Source organism: Mixophyes fleayi, chromosome 5 (assembly GCF_038048845.1).
Source record: "Mixophyes fleayi isolate aMixFle1 chromosome 5, aMixFle1.hap1, whole genome shotgun sequence".
In the NCBI taxonomy this organism is placed as follows: domain Eukaryota; kingdom Metazoa; phylum Chordata; class Amphibia; order Anura; family Limnodynastidae; genus Mixophyes; species Mixophyes fleayi.
The window spans coordinates 38275311-38299003 of record NC_134406.1 but is presented as its reverse complement, the minus strand read 5'-3'; the positions used below and the strand labels follow the sequence as shown (position 1 = coordinate 38299003).

Sequence of the window (23693 nt, the reverse complement as noted above, 5' to 3'; positions counted from 1 at the left end):
TGAAAACCATTGTACTTGCCAGGCCTAAGAAAATGTGTGTATTCTATGTCTTGAATTAGGTGAAAGCTTATGTAGAATAAGCAGAGCACATAGGTGTGTTGCAAAATGTCTTATGTTGGTTTATACATTTAGTAATCACATTAAAAGTATCCATGTATCATAGTAAAAAATAAATATATTGCAGTGCTAAATATAAAAATATTAAAACAATCAGCGAAAGGGCATCAATAGGAATTGTTGTGTCATTTGCACACTCTACAAAAAGTCCAATATTGAGGGTCATTACTTAATTATCAGCACTAAATCTACAGTAGTTTACAGACACAGTCCCAAAGGGTTAAACAGAAGTTAAAGGTGTTTTATTTTAAATAACTTCTGTACTAAATCACCTGCCTTCCCAATGATGGTAGTTTGGTAACCTCACTAGTTGCTCTGTTTAGCTGTGTCCTACATACACTGTAGCTGGAACCTCTTCTGATATCCTCCTGTGCTGCCTAGATCTTTCTCTAGCAGTGGAGATCTAAGGAGAGAGCCATCAGCAGGCATCCCAGCTCTGTGCTGTGTCCTACATACACTGTAGCTGGAACCTCTGCTGATATCCTTCTGTGCTGCCTAGGTCTTTCTCTAGTATGGGAGATCTAAGGAGAAAGCCATCAGCAGGCATCCCAGCTCTGTGCTGTGTCCTACATACACTGTAGCTGGAACCTCTTCCGATATCCTTCTGTGCTGCCTAGGTCTTCCTCTAGCAGGGGAGATCTAAGGAGAGAGCCATCCGCAGGCATCCCAGCTCTGTGCTCTGTCCTACATACACTGTAGCTGGAACCTCTGCTGATATCCTTCTGTGCTGCCTAGGTCTTCCTCTAGCAGGGGAGATCTAAGGAGAGAGCCATCAGCAGGCATCCCAGCTCTGTGCTGTGTCCCTGTTAGATGATTAGTGGGAGGTGGGGGGGGGCTCCCCTCCATATTTATACTTATAGTGAAGAGAGAGGATTTAAGGCAGGGCTTATGTAAAGGGGTGAAAACTCCTTTAATGACACAAACATGTTCATCACATAAAAGGTAAACCACTTATAAGAATTCAAGCCCCATGTCAAGTGCTGGCCACAGTACCTCTAGGCCGGATGGTCTTTCTTCCCGATGATCCACTTTTAGATTAGTTGTTAATAAAGTAAGGTCCCGAAAGGGCAAAATAAAAATGTCCTGTTACAACTTCAGCATCCCTTAGGGGTTGGTTGCTTGCTACAGATGTATTCCTGTCTGTGTTATCTTCCAGCACCCAATCGGGTTAGAAGAAAATTTGTGTTGTCTCTTGGTGTATTATTATTATTATTGGTGTAGATTCTATTGCACTGATAGTGTGTGAAGTCTCCATTGAAATTCCTATTGTACTGTGAAAAACTGCCCCATGTGGTGAAATTTAATCAACTGAATGATCGTTATATGTAAAGCTGTAATCCTTTTCATTTAATTCTATGCCCTATGCTTCAGTGAAACATTACGCCGTACAGTTCTCTACTAACAATATGGCTGTTTTATCTCTGCCTATTTCTGCAATAGAAGATTTACTGAATGATCATTTAAGTTGAGATTATTCTTAATAATCACTTCTCATGCACCAAATGAATCGTGAGAAGCGTTTCAACGGTCCTTGAGCTGCACTCCGACGTCCAAACATCTGTTGTGTTTGTGTTTCAGGATGAGGATGATGGAGAGGAGAACAGTCGTGTGGAACCTGTTGGTCATGCAGACACTGGCTTGGAACGAACCTCCAGCTTCTCCCTTGAGTGAGTCTTTCAGTCTGTCCTCTACTAGCTAAAGATAAACGCATAACAGGAACGATATGGTGGTTAGAGAACTGTCATTGTATGTATTGTATTATAACATGGGGCTGATTTACACAACATGCTTCTTGACACTTGAGGCTTAGGGTCACCCTCTCTTAATTATCATCCTTACTAAGATTGCAGGAGAATTGTTACCACAAATCGAGTCACACCTAAGAAGTGATATTACCACCCATCAGTGACCTATAACCTAAGCTATAACCACTGAATTGTGGCTTCTACTCTGGTCTGTATATAGAAATAACAGATGTTTCTAGAAGTAGCAAAATGAGGCATCAAAAGTGATCACACCCAACATGCCAAGTACATATGTTTATTACATTGAAATTATTCATAGCAATAGTCTAAAATTAAAGTTAAACAATTGCTGAACCTTTACAGACATGGGAGTACTCATGTGGATGTTGGTTTGATAAGTTCTCTCATTTGTTCACTTTAATAAGCACTATATCATTCACTGCTGTAATGTATCAGTTGTTTTGCTGTAATTCCATCCAGTAGCCAGTAATTCTGCCACCGTTATTGGCTTATTACATTGTTCCTCTGTTCCCATGCCCTCAGACTCATTTTGAGGTATGTAACGTTATTATTCTTTTCTCATGTCACAAGCCCCTTTGCAGTGTGTATTTGTGTGTGCACATAGGGGCCATTACTGTGATGTATGGCCCTGCTGAGAGGCCTAATAGATGTTCTCTGCTCACAATACTTCATTCATCTGCATTACAGTGACATGGTGAAGCTGGTGGAAGTCTCCAATGACGGTGGGCCTCTAGGGATCCATGTAGTGCCTTACAGCGCCCGAGGTGGAAGGTAATGTCACAGTGTGTCTCTGGTGTAAGGAGGTGGGATAACATTTATCAGCTGATAATTCACTTTTCTCTATCTGTAAAGGCAATCGCTAATATTTTGTTAAAGGGTAATGGTCTCTTACCATAAGATTGGTTCATGCTACAAAAATTCAGCAGTAATGTCTGATAAAGGCTAACTTTGCGCAGGGAACTTTAGTTAATTTTCTCTCTGTAATATGTCTGAGTTTACATATTTGATATTCTAGGGGAAAATGATCTAAATCCTTAGACGTCATTAAAGCACGGTTATCCAGTGTGCTCAGGGCGGAGGCAGCATCTTGTGAGCTGAACTAATATTCAGGAACTTGTGACACAGGGGATATAATATTGGTTTAGCGCGCACAATGGCTGCCTCCACTCTGTGTAAGCGACAAGTACTAATAACTTTTGAACAAAGCATGTCTGTTTTCCATTGGTCTAATACAATGATGGGCATCAGGCGGCCCTAGGCCACATGAGACCGTCTGAGCCTCACCTGCGGCCCCAGCTCCTTCCTGTTAAATTATAATGAATATTTATTATACCTGTGACACCTGTTTAAGATACCTGCTGACATGTTACACATTGGTGTCTTTGATTAAATGTATATATTACTGCGATCGGTAATGTTCGGACCCGGAAGTGTTGCCTTTCAATCTTTTAATAGTTTATAAGTAAGCAATCCCTATGATATCCTTGATGCCCATTATATATTTTACAAGGGTTATAGAATTTAATAAAGGGGTAACTAGAGTTTAAATAATTGTGTGATTTTTCAATAAGCAATAACATCTTGACTTTCCTTGGCTTTAATACTAATTTATTGTTCATTTCATGGTTACAATCCAGATTTCCTACAGATAGATCAAGTTTAAAGTATTCATATGTCAAGTACAAAATATAGGTGATTTATCGGGGACAGTCTGGGTTGCATATATCTTCCTGTTGAATTACTGTATGTTAGCTTTGTTGCCGTTTGTGTTGAGCAGGAAGATAAATGTACATATTAAGTAGAATTACATCCATAAATTGCCATTTAAAGGTATAACATTCCAATGAACTTTCCTATCAGCATTTTTAGTTACCAGTTGATTAAAGGCGAATGACATTTATATTAAATGCTCTAATTGTGTGCTTTTTAGCCTTGATAAATAGTTGTTATGACTCTAGGGTCTTTCTGTGCATAATAAATTTGTAGGCTTGTCTGGATCTCGTGCTCAGGTAACGTTGTCTTAAGAACTAAATCTGATTAGCTGAGTTAGAAGGAAACATGGGGAATTGGAATACAACAAGTACTGTTTCATTAACGTTTCACTTATATTGGCAATTTATTGCATGTTGAAAATAGTTTGTTACATTTCTGACTCGACAGTGATATTTTGTATTTACTTTTCTGGAATAGCCAACAATACCTGAAGATTTCTGTTTACCTAGTAGGGCATTTCTGGGAGTTAAATAATGCACTTTTTGCTCACTTAAAGTAGAGGACCAGTACCTCTTACAGCCTCTGTCTCTCTTAAGAGCGAGCTTTGTTCCTCCACTTGAGCATCTCATACAGAACTTTGAAATGATGGAGCTTGTATAAAAAAGAAATGGATAAGCTGCATCTATGCTCCATTGAGCATTTGCCCCGAGTTGCCATGTGAACAATCTTTGTGGTCACAATGGTTATCTCTCATCTATTTTTAAAGTTCTGCTGCATTCAGTTAAATGCAATATAAGTAGAGGGACAACACGGACTCGGCAGACGTGGAATTCTTGTAGGAAAACGTGTTCCGTTTACTTTATTACAGTTCAAATGATTCCTCTGCTCAGAGTAAAGTGCAGGCTGTATTCTCGCAAATGCCGTACAGTGCAGTTACCATAGCTCCTTCTATGAGCGCTCAAACATGGAATGCTCAGAAACGTGTGTACAAGCTGCTAGGATACATACGTGTTTGGGCGCATTAAACAGAGTTCACCCAAGTTGATTCAGATTGTGTGTATAAAGTACCGTCATTCCAGGTCAGTACAGATATGTTCTATTTTATAAATGTATATTAAAACACAAGTATGTAGTCAGAAACGGTGCAGGATGCATTTATAAAGCAGTATGTGACACTGTCCATGTGAAGGAATCTATAATCAGAAAATAAACCCCAGTGCGTATCATTGATGAGCAGGATTTTATAGCTTCAGTCTTATGTTAGTTTCATATGTTCATATATGTTACTGAGCACAGGAGAAAAGGTTCTAAATGACAATAAAACAACATGTTACATAGTGTACATATACTACTTTCTCCTCCAACACCATAGAGATGTAAGAGTCTCTCTAAATGAGAGGGCACTCTATCACGCACAATCCCAGCTCGATTGTATCCCTGTACAAAGGAAGCAGGATACAGACACACTCTGTCGGGGGCACAGAGCTGGTATACAACTTTAGAGGCTGGGGCACTTAAGACATGAGGACCCCTATGCTTAAGAGATCTTGCCTCCTATTTCAAGGACAAAATAGAGAAGATCAGACTTGAAATGGTATCATCTCCCTCGACAAGCAATCTGCTCAATTCCTTTGTAGCACCCTCTGATACTCTCTTCATTTGATCCCACAAATGAAGAGGAAGTTTCTACTCTCTTTTTATCTTCCAACTCTACCTCCTGTCGTCTTGATCCCATTCCCTTCCCAACCATCTGTGTTGTCTCGCATTACCGACTGTCTTTCTGCCATTTCATCTTGGATGTCTTCTCGCCAACTCAAACTCAATCTTTCAAAAACTGAATTAATATTATTCCCACCCAAAAACAGAAGCTTCCTGCCTGACATTTCTATTTCTGTCGATAACATGACCATAAATCCCACCCCACAAGCTCGCTGCCTAGGTGTAATCCTTGACTCACAACTATTGTTTATTCCCCACATCAACTCTATATCTAAATCATGTTACATACTAAAGAACATTCCCAGAATACGCACATATCTCACACAAGACACTGGAAAAACCTTAATTCATGCACTCATCATCTCCTGCATCGACTCTTGCAATTCCCTCCTTACTGGTCTTCCCAAAATCAGATTTGAACCCCTACAATCTATTTTGCACGCAGCGGTTAGATTGATTTTCCTTGCAAACTTTTCTTCCTCTGCTGAACCACTCTGTCATTCTCTACATTGGTTGCCTGTATTTCAATGAATCCAATATAAAATTCTTCTATTAACATCCAAGCCCATCAGCAAAATTGCACCGACTCTCCTCACTTGTCTCAAAATATCTCCCAACTTGACACCTCCGTTCTGCATAAGATCTGTGTCTCTCTTCCACTGTCATCACATCCTCCCATTATCGGTTACAGAACTTTTTTTCGGGCTGCACCGACTTTGTGGAATTCCCTCCCTCGCACAGTAAGACTTTCGTTTAGTATTCAAACCATCAAGCGTTCTCTCACAACCCACCTCTTCAGACAAGGTTATGATATTCCTCAACCAGCTTAATCTCCCTAGGTTACCCTATTACCACCCCCTACACAGCTTACACAAGACAACAACCCTCTGACCAACATTGCTGTGTGACTGATCACACAGCCCACTAAATACTTTTACCTTTGCATTCTAGCTGGTCCAATGTGCAGTATGATGTAGCACATGTCCTTGTGTTTCAAGCTCCCATTGTCCCATAGATTGTAAGCTTGCCAGCAGGGTTCTCTTACCTCTGTCTGTATGTATTACCCAGTATTGTCTTATTAATGTTTGTTCCCAATTGTAAAGCGTTACGGAATTTGTTGACGCTATTTAAATAAATGATGATGATAAAAGCATAGTTCAGGGATAGTTACCCAATTTTGAGTCACATTGTATATGGGCAGCACAGTGGCTCAGCGGTTAGCCGATTCCCGACCGTGGCCTGTGTTTGTGTGGGTTTACTTCAGGTGCTCCAGTTAACTTCCTCACTCCAAAAAGCAAACTAGTAGGGGGGTATTCAATTGTTAGCGTTAACGGGAAAAAACGAGCGCTCAAAAAATATTACAGTTTATACGGTAATATTGCGCGAGAAAAGCGTTAATACAGTAGTTTACTCGCGGAATTTCAGAGCGGCGAGCTGAAATTGAGCGAGTAATTATCGTATTAACGCTAAGATTTTTTGAGCGCTCGTTTTTCCCCGTTAACGCTAACAATTGAATACCCCCCTTAGAGTGTAAGCTCCTGTAGGGCAGGGACTGATGTGAGTGACATAAATTCTCTGCACAGTGCTGCGAGATTGGTGGCACTATATAAAGGTGAAGATGATGGTTCTGAATATACAACACTATATACAGCAGCTGAAGTGATAGGTGAATTCTGTGTGTAACAGAACTGATTGGGAAACTCCATATGAAACACTTAGGTCAGTCCCTGCAGTGATCTGCCACTAACAGGAGGGGGCGTCAGTGTTACATCAGACATACAAGTGTTACCTTAGGAATCATAAGGGGACAGAATGCTCCTAAATTTAAAGCACATGTGCTTTAGTTAATTAAATGATAATTGCCTCATTCCTCTTTGAGGTCACTAATTATTTGTGAATTGTTTGGTTGTACTTCCTGAATATTGGTACAGTCGACCAAATGGTGGTCTCCAGAGTTGTAGGCGATATGTGCACATTAAAATCATTTGCGCTAACGGTCATGGTTTGAGGCTTATAGGAAACTATTTCATATAATTATTGGGTCTTTGTGCTTTGTTTAGGAAACTTACTAAATGACAGCATAGGGCAATGAACATTGAACACACATGTTGTACTTGAGATTAGTTATATTTTTATATTAATATAGTTATATATTTTTAGTAGTAGTAAGAGCGGAGTTAACAATCTCCCAACCGTTAAAACATTTAAACTTGTGAATATATGTATAACAGTGGGAAGTTGCAGTAACTCTCTTTCTTGTGGTATTCTGTGGCGCTCCCTGGCAATTGCTTGTAAGTAAGTTGTGCTCTGCGTGCGGAAAGCCGTTGTATAGGAAATGAGACACAGCAGGTTTGTGTTCTCAGTGCCATCCCCGCAGCAGACTGATTTCCAAAGGTGTAATGGAAAGCCAAATTCCTCTGCTTTAAGGCATGTACTTATCCCAGTATTGTTTTAGATAAATGTCTTCCCAACCTCTAAATTGTGATTAGTGAGCATCCTAGGGAAAAAAATAAATGTAATATGTTCTTAGTAAACACAAAACACTATTTCTAAATCCTCTCTGATTGTCTGTAATTTAGTTGAGTTCTGTCTTGGAGACTCTGCAGGGTTTTTGTTTGTTGTGTTTTTTTTTCATTTTTTTTTTTAATCCCATCTGTTATTTAAAATAATTGTTTTCCTTATTTACGCCAGTTTAAATTTTTCCTGCCCCCCTTGGCGCCACTTATTTGTTTGTTCCGATGTTAGATCAGTAAATTGGTGTTTGATCTAAAAAAAAAACCCAAAAAAACCTTGTTGTTCAATAATCACTGTGTATTTTTGTTTATTAGGAACTAGATTACATGTTACACAAACATTTGCATTAAAAGGATGTGTTTTGTGTGTGCCGTAAATCAGTGCAGCAAAATGCTAATTACTAATTCATTACATTTTTTTTATATCCGTTATGCGTTTGTTAGCAATGGTAAAATACCAACATGACAGAAGTTGACTGGCCAAATTTTAATGTACTTCTGGTCATATAACTCGGTTTATGGAAAAACAGTCAAAATCTGTTTTTGGCTTGGCTCTGCGTTGGGATAGCCCTAACAACCAGAGGGATATTGATAAGTCCAACACTCGTCTGGGCGCCCAGATGTGCCGCACGAGAGACACGCAAATATCTATCTATCATCCAAGTACAGCCTGCAGACCAGCACCCCACACACAAAAAATATTTGTTTATTGTATGTAAAATCCAAATCAGGACCGTTCCCTTGTAACATCCATAGTATCAAGTCAGTCAAGACAAATTAGCAGCATTTCTGTAGTATACTCATCTTGAGGTAGAAATAATGGAATATAGCTCATGATATATACAGTAGATTTGGAGATATAGATATTGATGGTCCTTACTACCCTGAGATGTGGAAGCTGTAGTAATTACCTCCAGGTGTGAAGGTTATAGAGCATACATCATCAGGCTCCTCTTCATTAATATTAACATGCAAATTAGAGTTATAATTTTAATTACAAATTAGCAACAAGCTGCATATCTGGTTTCCATGGGGATTTGGAGCTTGCTATTCATGACACCTCACAAAGTTTAGGTTAAACTGGTCCACGATGGGTAATGGGGCTTGTGATACCACACTGGGGGCACCTTACATTCACCTGGGCTTGTCTATTGTTTCTGAAGCCCTAGACTGCCCCTAACCCCCTCACCTCTCCTGGGAAAACACCCCTCCATTGTGCCAGTGAGTCTTCTCCTATCTGTGCTGGGGTCAGGACTAAATAACAGTCCTGACTGGCAGGCCAGTCACCTCACATTGTCCTGCCCATATTGGGATAGTGTCATTACCTGTTGTAAACATATCGAATCAGCTGTAGGCAGTTTCTGCAGTGTCTGTGTTTCTGCAGTGTCTGTGTTTCTGCAGTGTCTGTGTTTCTGCAGTGTCTGTGTTTCTGCAGTGATTATAGGCATTTTGTCTGTGATCTAAACTCTGTACTTACACCTTCAGCACTCCATTTGCAAGGGTCTACAATGATTTGAATGGTTGGTCCACTGCCACACACCTGTGAATTACAATTTTAAAAGATCACAACATTTATTTTTGTTTTGAAATGCGTTGAGAGAGTTCTAGGAGTGAATTATTTATTTATTACTTTCTGATAGGGGGTATGAGGAGATTTGTTGTGGTATGGGCAATGGCCTAATTTGTCCCAATTGTTTGTTCGGCCATGATAGGTATGCATGGATAAGGTTGCAATGCTCTTTAAGCAGCTATTGTCCCTGTAGACCTCTACTAAGTATTATAGTACCCGATAGTTTGATAAATTATCTCTCCAGGGTCGTGATGTCTCGGGGTTCGTTAATAAGTTGCCAGTACTTCGTCACCCTGCAGTGAAACTGATTTTAGTTAGTAGAGACACAATTTATGATTGTAATTAAGAGAGTAAATGTACTTCATGTAAAGCGGATAATACCATGTTCTATGAGAGTGCTGAATAAGAACATTTAGATGTCTGTAAAGTAACAGATGACTTTAACTGTCAGGTTTATGTGCTGCTTGTCAGAATTTGGAAACTTTTCTTTATTCATTTTCCCCATAGTCCACAGCCCCCCTGCGGTTTCATCTCTTTTATGCTCTTACTATTAACTTTTGATTGATTTTTTTTTTCTTTGTGATTTCCAACGGATTACAGGAGAAAGCTCTCTTGACTGTGTGGATTTGCTCTACTTACTGAGACTTAGGACAAGCGATCAGCCCTTCATGTGGTATGAAGCCAAAGTCTTTGCTGCATACATTGGAAGCAGATCTTATAATCTAGTGCTTCTCTGTTTGCATTTAATAACATTAGTGCATTCCTATGATCTGGGTACCACTTGTTGGATAACGCCCTGTCTGGGTACTGTTCCTTGACGCTGAACCACACTGTAAGGCTCTGCCTGCAAGGACCTATTCCCATCTCATCTGGGATGAAATAGCTGAAAGCTCTTGTGTTCTAAGTCGGAGATATTAACATTAATTTTCACTCTTTTCCTGGGTTTAGCAGCTCTCTGGTATTGATTGCGCACCACAGCGTCTATCAGAGCATAACTGAGGGCACCTGCATCAGATTAGCAGCTTCCAGCTTATAATAAACTAAACCTAAACTGCACAGAGAGCAAGGCAAGGACTTGGCAGTATTCTTGTACCCTTTTATGCAAACAGTGTGTATAAAATATATATTTATTGCGTACATACAACAAAGTGGGGGTGTATACGCTGGTATGCCATACCGCCACTTCTCCCACTGCCTTTGTTTTAAAACTATCAAATTCCATTCACTTACATTTTCCATACCGCCACTTCTACATTTCTGTAGCTAATTAATCCAGAATGTGCCTCTAAAGACCACAGGCCTATTGCATGGCCATAGTTTCAACCTATTTAGTATATTCACAGATGGCTGGATTCATTTATTTTTTTTATTGTATTTTAATATATAGAAACAGCCTTATGGATTACAACTCGACACAAGAAAAAAAGATACAAAGGTATAAAAAAAAATAGAAATGGTATATCATCAAGGGGGATCATCGTGACACATGTCATGTTATAATCTCCTACATTAATGTATCTAGGGCCACTATGTCTTTATAAGAGCCTGGCACAGCAGTCCGCTCTTACTTGCTATATCTGGCTGCATTCATACAACTAGATAGGCTTTTGCCATTTAAGCACTGTGAGTGATGGTGTCCAATTTGGCCATGCATGTTTGTTGCCAATGTGGACCAGACCCAGCATACTTGGGCCTGGTGTTGCAGATAGAAGGTAGCTGCAGACACAGGATGCTAGCGGTCATCTTCTACCCTTGTTTTCTAGTATGCGCATTCTAGCCCCCCCCCCCCAGCGGATTGTTGGAATGATATTGGTGGGCAACCACAAGAATGGCTCTCTAGTGCTTGGGGTGCGCTACAAATAGTTAATAAGGACACCTTTAAATAAATTGGATGAATCACTTCAATATAACATCACTATATATCAATCACTCTATTTAAGTGATCAATGCAAAGAGAGAAAATAAAAAGTATAGTGTTTGTATGAGTTCCCATATGTAGCCCCTTTTGTTGGCTGGAGATTGAATGTTTTTGCATGTGAATTGCTGCTGTAGATTATGGGAAGAATTTTATTAACACCGCTATGCATATTATAACAATACTTTTATTATAACTTTATTCTGTAATACATATCACAAGTGCAGCATGTTGCTTTAATTAGCTATATCGTTCAAGGCATTAAAAGAAAGAAAAAAACTGAATCTAATATAGCTTTATTTCCCTGGTTTTAATATATTCACACTGTGTATTGCTAGAAAGTTTTATCTTTCAAATTAAGCTTTTATTTATCCCTGCTTATTTTGCCTGCTGCTGGGATGAATGATATTGTCAGTTTTTGTGTTTGTAAGACTTAAGTCTAAACTACTGGTGAGATTCTGTTTAGAGAAATAGTATTAATGGTAACGCTTAGTTATTTGTTTCCTGTATGATTTTGATTAGAGGAGATGGGGTCATTCCACATCAAATCAACACAGGGTTTCAAACTAACCGTTTCAGATTGTAATGAAATTTGGTAGAACAAATGCTGTCATTGATGTAAAGAAGCCCCCCAAATCTTAGGCTGATATCTGCACTAGTTTTGAAGTTATACGCCTTTAAAGTTGTATTTTATCGAAAAACTTGCTTTTAACGTTTGTTTAAATTGCATTTGTTGCTGACATGATTAAGCTAGAGAGCTGGGCAAGGTCTCATTTTAAATCTCTTTTAATTGGTTTTCATATGATAATACAGCATCCTGTTTCAATAAAAATTAAAAATGTAGCGTTTTCAAAAACAAAATTTTGATTTTCTCAAAAAGCCGTATTTTTCAATTTTTGAAAAACATCTCAAAAATTGTTCATACTGTTAATAAATCCGCAAAGTTTTATTTTGGATCATGATGGGATCGTATGCTACAAGAGCTGTCAGTTTTGAGTGATTCATGAAAATGTATTTATTGAGGCACTAGACATCTGAGAAAATCAACACAATATTTTTTCCAGTTCACTTAATTAGAGGAATGAACGTTCCTCTCCAGGTGTGTTTTAGGGACAAGATCTTACAGACAGCGTCTGCTCTCCCACTTTCTGCGCAGTCGTGTCAACTTAAGTGGAAAGATACTCTGTGGAAAGACACTTCAATTGTGTTGAATAGGCCCACCTTTTACAGTGGTTTTTGTTTTTTTTTTTACACCCATGGTAGCATTTATTTTACCAAATTTAATTGAAATAAAGAATGTAAGGAGGAATTTTTTCTAAAATTGTGTTGATTTGATGTGGAATCACCCGATGGGTAAAACTGCTTGTTGTAACGCCAAGGGATCCTCTAAATAAGTTTTGCATACTAGGGACGCTAGTGGGCATATTCAGTTAGCCACTTAGTGCCTCTGTAACGGTCAGCGATGTAACATCGTAGGGTTTTCTTTGCCCCCCTTCCCTTCCACCATAGAAGAGATGTCTGTGATGTTGAGGTCACTAGGACCTGAAAATGTGCTAATTGAATTTGCTCCTAAGTCTTGATATTTATCTAGCTGTGATGCAGCAGGTGTGACACATTTGCTGGGTCCCACACCAAAGCCTCTGGTAGTGCTCAGCGTTATACTACAGCCATTCACCGGATACAAACAAACAGTGGACGGGCTGATAGCCCTATCCCTTGTACCCCCCTTGTACTTTGTGGAGGAGGATCACAGTTAGCTAATGGTATCAGGCATGCATTGTATGCTGCAGAGCTGCACTGCTGAAGGCTTCCAAGGGGTAACTGTGTACACCTGGTAAGTGATATTCAGGATTTTATTATAAAATATCAACCTTGACTCAATATAAGATTTTATATTTTGTGTGATGTTCTACTTTAAGGGCTCCAAGCATTCCAAGCTGTTCATTTGGCTGCAGATTAGTGGCTACTAGAACTCTATCCCTATGTTTATGTATATATTTTTTTTTCTGCTCTTGTTTAATGTCTGTATCGTGATCTAAAAGTATAAAATTATGTTGGTTATAGAATTATTCCTAGTGTCTATGACGGTGCCATTCCTGTGATGGCCAACCTGATGCACGGTGGGAGCCGCATGGTGCAGCCCACTACCCTCGAATAGGGCCGCTCATTACCCTTAATTTCAGTAATAAATTAAAGCAATACATTTAATCAAAGAAAGACACCTAACTGTAATATATCAGCAGGCATTTTAAACAAGTGTTGTAAGTTATAACACGCAGATCAGACAAAGCAGGAAGGAGCTGCAGGTGAAGGCTGGAGGGCCCGCTGTTGCCCATCAATGTACTAGTCAGTCTGCTGGTAGAGGTGAGCACTCACTGCTGCTGACATTGTTCATTCGCTCTCTCCCATATCCCTGTGTCTTTTCCCGCAGCTCTCCTGTCAGTCTTATTAAAGGGATAATCCAAGTGCATAGTGTCCAGGGTTATGGGTGATGTCATTGGGAGCATGACATCATTTAATTGTGGGGAAGAGGTGTGAACGTAGGACAGAACGGGAAAGAGATATCAAACACAGCTCCCTGAGTTACATTACCCTGTTTTAAATCTACTTCCCCCTTATGTATATAACATAGAGGGGGAAGTAGCATCCCTGTCACACACAGCTTGTATTAAATTGATGTGCCTAAACTGTAATAGGCATGACAAATGTATATGTACTTATAATAGATCTGGCTCTAATTAGCCCATATTTTTGGATAGATTTGCATTTCGGGTCCTTTTTATCCACTTGCAATTTTGTCTTTAAAAAAACCCCAAAAAAACCTTAAGATTTATATTCTTTCTGCTAGTTTAACCTTGTTTTCTTTAGGGAATGTTAATATTTTGCTTTGCTCATATATTGCATGAATATTGTCATCTGCACAAGCCATTAAGTACCATCACAAATCCTGCATGTGTAATCATTTGCAATCTTAATGTTGCAGAACCCTTGGATTATTAGTAAAGCGGCTGGAGAAAGGTGGCAAAGCTGAACGAGAGAACCTCTTTCATGAGAATGATTGTATCGTCAGAATTAACAATGGTGACCTTCGCAACAGAAGATTTGAACAGTAAGTGCGTTCTGAGGCTTCTGTAAAAACCAAAATGTCTGATGTGCTTGTAGCTAATGTAGCGAACACCATAGGAAATGACCCAAATAGCTGACAATCCAAGGTTATTTGTACGGTATTCCCATATGAAGCGTAGGTCAGAAGCCTGCCAGTATTAAAGTAAACCTGTTACCTTCACATATTGGACACAACCATTTTGTTGTAGCCTATCCATTCATTAGGAACCAGTAACTCCTGAGTATAATATAAAACATTAATGCACTTATCCACCTGCTAAAAACCTAAATATGTCCATATGTGTGTGTGTACCCTAAATAAGTTAAAATAACTGTACTGTGCAAGCATTCACATATCGATAACCAAACTTCCCACCACCATCTTGGCTTCAAGCGGTAACCGAGCCTGGCTTTTACACCCCTAATAATCACGTGGCTGCTTGTCCTTTCCCTCAGTGCATGCTGGGATTTATAAGACTGTTGCATCATGGGAGATAAGTTATTTTCCCGGTATTGGCGATACAGTGCTGAATGTGAAAGGAAATAGATCCTTCATGCTGTTACGCTGGGTAACATATAAATACCTGGAATATAGTGGTTATTGTTGTACTGGGCTAGAGAACACTGAGACATGCCAGGCGTATTAAGTTGTAAAGGCATGATGAAACTATCATATGAAACTTCATAGTAAAATAGCATAGAGTAATATAAAGATGTGTAATACTTTATACCATTAGAACAAAATTGTAATGCTTTTACAAAACTGAAGATTACCTTGTTACCGCATGAAAATATCTATTTATAGATTATAGATGTATTTCTGTGGCACAGTAATCGTTCTATACACCAGCTGCCTACTAATAGATATAACATAATAGTGACACAACAGTAATTCCCCATAGGCTATTTGCACAAAGACCTTATTGAAATCAGTCTCCGACTCCGACAGGAGAACAGAGGAGATCATTGGACAACAAAGCATAGCATGCAGCACTGATCGCTAGCTAAGTGAATAGCAGAACAGGAATAGGAGAGAGTACATACAGCAAGTTCTATCTTCCCCATTTCATTACCCATAATGCATCTCAGAATTGCTGGGAGGAGGATTTAAATAAACCCCACGTGCACAAGCTGTAATATGAATATACCAGCCCCCACCTATAGAGGGAGCAATAATAATTCTACACCAGCCAAAGACTGGAGATTTCTGTTCTTACATGATGTATATTTTAGTTGTTTTGTTTTTTTTTCTCTTTAATTTCGTATCTGGAAAAGATCACAAAACTTATGTTATTGAGTCAACATTTGTGGTCAATAACTTTATCTCTGAAACTTTAAGGTCAATATCTTTTTATTTGAAGCCACAAATCATATTCACACCTGGTTAATATCAAGCAGATTACAGCCAATATCTACAAAGAGTTCATGGTGCAAGATGTCTCCAACATCACTGTGCTGCTTATTGTTATATACAGGAAAATTATAATATATATTATATACATATATTTATAGAGGGAAGGAAAAAATTAATTTAATATGTAGTTTTAAAAATAAAAACAGATATCTAATTGCTATTATTTCACTAAACTCTTCAGTTATGCGATTAACCGACCAGGGTTACATCAATCACATATGTAAATAGTGAGGTTGTAAGACAAAAAGGCATGTCTTATTCAAGCAAATGCTTATTTTTGTGTGTTATTATATCCCACCCCTCCAATAATGTATTATACTGCAAGGCAGCTCTGCTTCCCACTCCAGCGCTTGACACTTCTCCCTGGGCCCTGCTATAAGCTGCTGCTGTTACGTTTTAAGGAATTTCTGTGTCCTGGCTTTATCTGCGATCCTTCCCATATGCATCTGATTATAATATGCTATTCTAGTAGAGTACACTATAATCACTTATTGCTGGAAGGAACGCTCCGAGGTTTTACATCAAATAGTATAACATTACATATGCGGTCTGCGCGGAATGAGCAGCAGCAGAGATCAGCGGTGCCCAACGGATAGAGATACTGTCATAGGGAGAAGTAACTTACACAGGTCACCAGGTGGGAGGGGAATTGAGGTCTTCATATAAGGGATTCTCAATTTAAATGCAAGTTGTCTTATAGATGGGGGCTGGTAATAATTGAAATCTATATCTAAATGATCAGGTACTATAGTTTGACAGAGTTGAAGGTGGTTGGTGCTGTAATGACATTTGCAGTGTAGAAGACCACAAGCTAATAAGGCAGAATCTACACTGTTAAAGAGAAGTATTAGATAAATACTTTGACTTTGAATAGATACTCCTAAATAATACAGCTTGTATTTCGTATTTTGCGACAATGTTCTAGATGATCTCAAGACCGCAGATACAACCACTTTGAAATAGCTCAATGCCAGTAAGAAAACTGAACCACCTCCAAGGTTCAAATACTACAGCGGTACAAAGGATCTCAAACCACAAACAAAGAGGCGTTCCCTCTCCCCAAATATTGCCTCAGGTCTTTCTGATAACAATCTTTGGGAGTTATGTATCACATTCCCGTGTGCTACCAACTGGCTTTAGTGGCATGTCCAAGTCCTTATCAGTTTTGGTTTCCACGATCTCTGATCTAGGTTTGTTCCAGATATCCTCTACCTTTCAGGAAGTCCGTACTGGTTATTGTTGCAGATTTAAGTCGTGACCCCTTGTTCTATTACTTCTCAGAATTAACTTCCCTCCTGAACTCTGACATGTGCTTTGATGTATATAACATTTGGGATGTAAATCCTGGTAATCACAAGAAGTTGGGGTGGTGCCTCTGGCTTCCTGAAGTTTGAGGCCTTGAGATGTACAGATTGCCAACTATGTCTTACATGATTCTAGTTAAAATATATTGGTCTTCCCTATCCGTAATGTCGGTCAGCTAGCTGAAGTTGCAAGATAAAGTTTGTTACTTTAATACGTGAACATGTCTCCTGATACTGTTGTAGAATCGCCAGTGTTGATTTGTACAGATAAGTCTCACATTGTCTGTTCTCTAGGACCCATTTAACCCCTTATTTGTGATCCCAGAGGAGACTCCATGTCTCTCCTGGCTTGTATGGACGAACTTAGATTAGGTGACATGAGTTAAATTATGGACCTTCCAGTACTTCTGTGACAGATTTATGACGCACAAATTGCTTATCACATTTTTGCTTCTGCTCCAATAGTCTAGACAAGCAATACACGTTCTGTTGTTACTGTTTATCCTGGTTTTCAGAAGTGTTTCTGTACAACTTACAAATGCTCATTAATTGGGACCAACTGTGACACACTAACAAGTGATTTGCAAAGTCTTATTTCATTTTTTTTTTTTGTCATAAATGATTTTCCATCTCTGTAGCGGCACATGGCAGCTCGTTCTCTATAATTAGAAAGCATAATTATGTTCATAGTTTACTAGTCGTGATTTGCTAATCTTCTCATTTCTCCAGAGCACAGCATATGTTCCGTCAAGCCATGCGCTCGCCCATGATCTGGTTCCACGTGGTGCCATCAGCCAACAAAGAACCGTACGAACAACTATCTCAGAGCGAGAACAACAGCTACTACTCGACCCCACCTGTCCCCGATCATCCGTACATGGAGAATAGGAACTTCCACAGCCCCGGTCCTGAGCAGACTCTACAGAGAGTCCCCCGACAAGGAAGCCAGGCAGAGCCAATGGACTCTTACTCACATCTACCTCATAGTATCAATTCAGCAGGAAAACCACCAACTGGCCTCATGCCGTCACCACAACGTGGTGTGAACTCCCCCCCAACCAGCGGTTATAATGCCAAAAAAGGAAAGAAACTTTACATACAGCTAAAGAAAGGTAAGATAGACGGAGGTCCTATGTTATTGGCTTATGTTCATGTGGACACAGTGGAATATGTACAGTGCTGAATATGTACAGTTTTTTTTATTTAATTAAATGTTTAAGACGTGAAGCAAGCAGTAATATGCTGCTTGTTGGAGTTTGTTCTATATGTAAATATGCTATTCTTTTTTTATTATTAGTTTAAAGCCTGTCCATAGAAAAGGTTATTGGGAAAGAGACGTTGTATTATCCAAACAGATTTGAGTTGCTCTGGTCTGTGCATTAGATACAACTATAAACTGACAAAATGACTTCTGAGGATGGAGTGCTCCTTTATCTCAATCATTAACATTTATTTATATAGCGCCAGCATAATATGTGGCGCTTTACAATTGGGGTAAAATAGAAATAAAACAATGCTGGTAATACAGACAGAGGTTACAATCTATAGGACAATGGGAGTTTGATGCATGAGGTTAAGTACTACGTATTGCATATTGGTCCAGCCAGATTGCAAACGTAAAAAGTGCTTAGTGGGCTGTATGATCCACGGCAATGTTGGTCATAGGGTCCAGAGGGTTGTTGTGTGACCTGTGTAAAGTGGTAATAGGGTAACCTAGGGAGATTAAGAGGGTGGTTGAGGAACTTAATAAGCTTGCCTGAAGAGGTGGGTTTTCAGAGAGCTCTTAAAGGTTTGAAATAAAGAGGAAAGTCTTGTTGTGCAATGATGGGCATTACGCAACGTGGGTGTAGCCCAAAAATAATCCTGTACCCGGGAATGGGAGCAAGTAATGAGAATGGAAGAGAGACGCAGATCTTGTGCAGAATGGAAGTGTCGAATTGGGAGATATTTTGAGAGAAGTCAGGAGATGTATGTTGGTGCAGTTTTGTTGAGGCCTTATATGTTAGTAGCAATATTTTATATTGGATTCAGTAATAAACGGGCAACCAATGTAGAGACTGACAGAGTGGCTCAGCAGAGGAAGAACGATTTACAAATCAATCTAGCTTCTGCATGCAAAATAGATTGTAGGGGTGAGAGTCTGATTTAGGGAAGACCAGTAAAGATGCTATTGCAGTAGTCAATGTGTGTGATGATGAGTGCATGAATTACACTTTTTACAGTATTTTGAGTGAGATGTGCATATTCTGGAAATATTAGCTGTATGTAACAGGATATAGCTATAGAGACTGTGTGGGGAACATGGTCTGAGTCAAGGATCATATCTAGGCAGCTTGTGGGGTAGGATTTACTGTCCTGCTGTCAATAGAAATGTCAAGTAGATAACTTATGTTGGCTGGTGGGAATATTAGCTCTGTTTATGAAAGATCACATTTGAGTTGGTGAGTGGACAACCAAGGTAAGATGGCAGTAAGACCGTCAGTAACTCAGGCTAACACAGATGGTGAGACAACCGGAGAGGATTGATAAGTTTGTGTATCATCCATATAAAGATGATACTGAAATCCAAAGGTTCCTATAAGTTTTCCCAGGAGAGTGGTATAAATAGAGAAGAGCAGATGACCTAGGACTGAGCCTTGTGGTACTCCAACTGATAAAGGAACTGGAGATGAGTTAGATCCAGAGAAACGAACATTGAAAAAGCAGTTGGATAGGTAGGATGAGAACCACAATAGAACAGTGTGTTGAAGACCTAATGATTGTAGGGTTTCTATGAGGAGAGAGTGGTCAACAGTGTCAAATGCAACAGAGAGATCCAGTAGAGTTAGCAGCGAGTAATGGCTGTTAGATGTGGCAGGGATAAAATCATTGGCAACCTTTGTCAGTGCAGTCTCTGCGGAGTGTTGGGGGTGACATCCGAACTGAAGAGGCTCAAATAGGTTGTGTGAGGCGAATATAGGCAATTTTCTTGAGAAGCTTGGAGAGGCATAAGAGCTGGGAGATGGGACTGTAATATGAGAGTGTGTTTAGGGCAGTATTAATTTTTTTTCAGAATAGAATCGCTGCTTGCTTGAATAATGATAGAGAGATATCTGTCGAGAGAGAGAGAGAAATTACAGATCTTAAATTTGGAATGAGCAGAGGAGACATTGAAAACTCCATCTTTAGAGGGGGTGATCACCTAGACTGCTAAAAGGATCTAGCATATATATAGGGTCCCTTTTTCTTTTAAGGACAACATAGCTTGTGTAATTCTAGAATGCTCTGTAGGACTCTTGTTTCCCAGTAGACCATGATCCAAGCAGAGTAATACCACCACAAATATACATTCTGCAGCAATCCAAATAATTTTGTGCCTTGTTCTTCAATTTTGTGTTAACAGGAGTCACACTTACACAAACATTTGCTTATTCTTTTTTAGCCTATTTGGACAGATCTTGGCTAAAGAGGGTACCGTCATACCGAGAGAGATTTTATGCAAATGTTACTGCTAAGTAGAGCCATACAGTGAAAGTACCATATTCTTTAATGATTCATAGATTGTAAGCTTGTGAGCGGGGCCCTCTTACCTCTCTGTCTGTCTATATTACCCAGTATTGTTTTTTGTTTGTTTTTTTTATAAACTTATTAGGAACATCTTTTTTTTCAATAAAAAGCATTACAAAATCTCGAGAGGTTAATCAATAACAAATAACACGTGTTTACATACAGCTGAACACAAAAACACTCTCATAGTTCTATCATATTCGGAAGATAATTGTGTAATTATCCAGAACAGCAAAGATGTTGATTTAACATTTCAGAACTATAGGGTATGGAGGGGATGGGAGTAATGAGTAGAAGGGGAGGAATGTAGGGACCAGAGGAAGGGTTGGGGGGTTGAGGATTCCCATATCAAATAAAGAAGAAGTAGACTTGTTTAGAAGCACCATTCCATATTCAGATTCCGCTAGAACTGGAGTGGAGCTTGATTATGATATAAGGCCCATGAAGACCAGACTTTATAGAAGGAGACGGGAGGAGCCCCTCAGTCTGCTAGTAATGTGTTCCATCTGGTAAGTATGCCAGATCCGACTGCAGACCATCTGGAGAGTTGGCGGTGTGGAGTTTTTCCAAGAGGCCGCTATCTGACACGTGGCAGCACTGACAATGTGCCTAAGTAGCTTGTGAGCAGATTTGGTGAGGTCTGGGAGGGGCAGCGGTAGCAGAATATGCTTTAGGGTCAGGTGGGATATGAGTATCTAAAATTGTTGAAGCTAGCGCAAGGACTGCTGTCCAGAATGGTCGTATCCCGGGACAGTCCTTACCCAGTATTGTTTTATTAATGTTTGTTCCCAATTGTAAAGCGCTACGGAATTTGCTGGCACTATATAAATAAATGTTGATGATAGAAAGGGGCACTGTTTAACTTTACCTAGGTGATGAGATACAGACTCTCTGTGTTTGAGCATTTATAGATTCAGCTTTTGAGTACACTGGAGCAGAAATAGGGGGTGCCAAGGTTATCACCCCACCAGAGCTTCTGTATGAAAAATGGATGTCTGAAAGGGGAATCTCCTTTAAAGCCCATACCTGGGTTGATCTGCAAACATCTGTATTATGGGCCAAATGATTAACTGTATGGAATAGAGAAACACTGAAATGTTGGTCCTAAAGAAGGCCAATTATGGTATGTGCTGAAATTTCACATTAGGTCAGTTTCTAAACGGATTACATTTAATTCACAGTTCCTGGAGGCTATAATACTTCAGCAAATCTCTACTTTTATCTTCAGAAATGTTATGGATTCCATCAATTCTTAATTTAAAGGAATAAAGGGGAGAGATAAGACTCTGTGGATTATATGAAGATAGCAGAGATCCTGAAGGTCACATGACGGTTACCTACGTGTCTGTATTATGTACATATTTTAGTGCTGACAATCTTACTTTTGTCTTCTGTCAATCTCATTATCGTCCTTCTCCCTAGAACAGGTTATCAGGCAATAATGATTGACTATTTAAATGTAGAAGAAAGATAATTTTATCCTGGAGAAGATGTAAATATATGCGGTCTCCCTGGGATTATTTTTGTTTCCCCCTCAAGTCAGAGTTTTTAGCATTGAATGCTTTTTATGATCCATAACCATGTCTATTACATCCGCGTTAGACATACAGTAATTGAATGTTTCCAAGTAGATTAGCAATGTAATGGAAGTTGCTCTTGTAGATAATAGTCTCTAATTTTAATTACAGAAATAATTATCTATGTCATTGAGAGATTTACAGCAGGATTCATGTTTGTACATGATCCATAGATACATTTTGATGTGTGCCTATTTTGTGACAACCAACAAAAAATGTGTGCCTGTGATGATCATTTTGCTGTATAAGTCCGTAATGAGCTTGTGCTGCCAGAGGTGTGGTGCCATTGGTATGTACTAGTCTCCTGGCAATATATAGCTATACAGGCAAAGTTTGCACGTCATAGAACTGATGCAAAAATCTGTAGCAAGCCTAGTGGTTAGCACTTCTGCCTCACTGCGCTGGGGTCATGAGTTCAATTCCCGACCATGGCCTTATCTGTGAGGAGTTTGTATGTTCTCTTCATGTTTGTGAGGGTTTCCTCCATCTGCTCCGGTTTCCTCCCACACTCTAAAAACATACTGATAGGTTAATTAGCTGCTATCAAATTGACCCTATTCTGTGTCTGTGTGTGTTAGACTGTAAGCTCAAATGGTGCAGGGACTAATGTGAGTACAGCGCTGTGGAATTAGTAGCGCTATATAAATAGCTGCTGCTAATGGGTTAATTGTCCAAACCCAGGAGTATCTAATGAATCAATAGACTGTTGCCTCCACCTGGTAATCAGTCCAATATATGTATGAATTTGGGGTGCACAATTCTAACAATCAGACTTGTATCTGTTTATCGAGCAATCTCATAACTATTATTATACTTTATATAGTACCAAAATATTATGTAGTGCTTTACAGAAAATGGGTTACTCAGTCGCACTGGATTTATTATCCTTTGGCGATGTGTGACATAGACATTTGTTTAATCTATCCTTCCTTCCACGGGCGACAGTATTGCCTAAGTTAAAGCAGGAAAGAGGATACTAAAGGGAAGGGAAGGGGGAGGGGGGCAAAAAGACAACAGGCACAAAAGGAGACAGTGGAAGGGATCAAGCAGTAGAGGAGCCCGTACAGGGAAGAGGGAGGTGAGGATGACCAGCCTGGAGAAGGTTATGTGGGTGACTGGTAATCTTTGAGATACAGATGAGTTTTAAGTGCCCGTTTGAAGGTGTGCAGATTAGGGGACCGTCTGATGCAGCAGGAGAGGGGCACCAGGGTGGAATCTTGAACTCTGACGTGGGGTGAGGTGATCTGTGCGGAGGATAGGCAACGGTCATTGGGCGAACGCAGGGAATGGATGGCAGTGAGAATGGAGAGGAGGTTAGAGATATAAGGGGCAGTGGCGTGAGAGAGGCCCTTATAGGTCAGGGTGAGGAGTTTGTAAAGGATTTTGTGGGGGAAATCAAGAGATGTCCTGCAGCCGCGTTGAGTATAAAGCGAA

General features: G+C 39.6%; 1 protein-coding gene across 6 annotated transcripts in view; it reads left to right on the top strand.

The window, feature by feature from the left end:
• Positions 1-23693, top strand: part of PARD3 (par-3 family cell polarity regulator) — a 404695-nt gene that overhangs the window by 179870 nt on the left and 201132 nt on the right. For all 6 annotated transcript variants that reach the window (XM_075212058.1, XM_075212055.1, XM_075212053.1 and 3 more), the window contains 4 exons: positions 1696-1784; positions 2571-2654; positions 14297-14422; positions 17866-18248. In XM_075212058.1, the coding sequence (XP_075068159.1) occupies positions 1696-1784; positions 2571-2654; positions 14297-14422; positions 17866-18248 (682 nt within the window). The remainder of the gene's footprint in view (positions 1-1695; positions 1785-2570; positions 2655-14296; positions 14423-17865; positions 18249-23693) is intronic.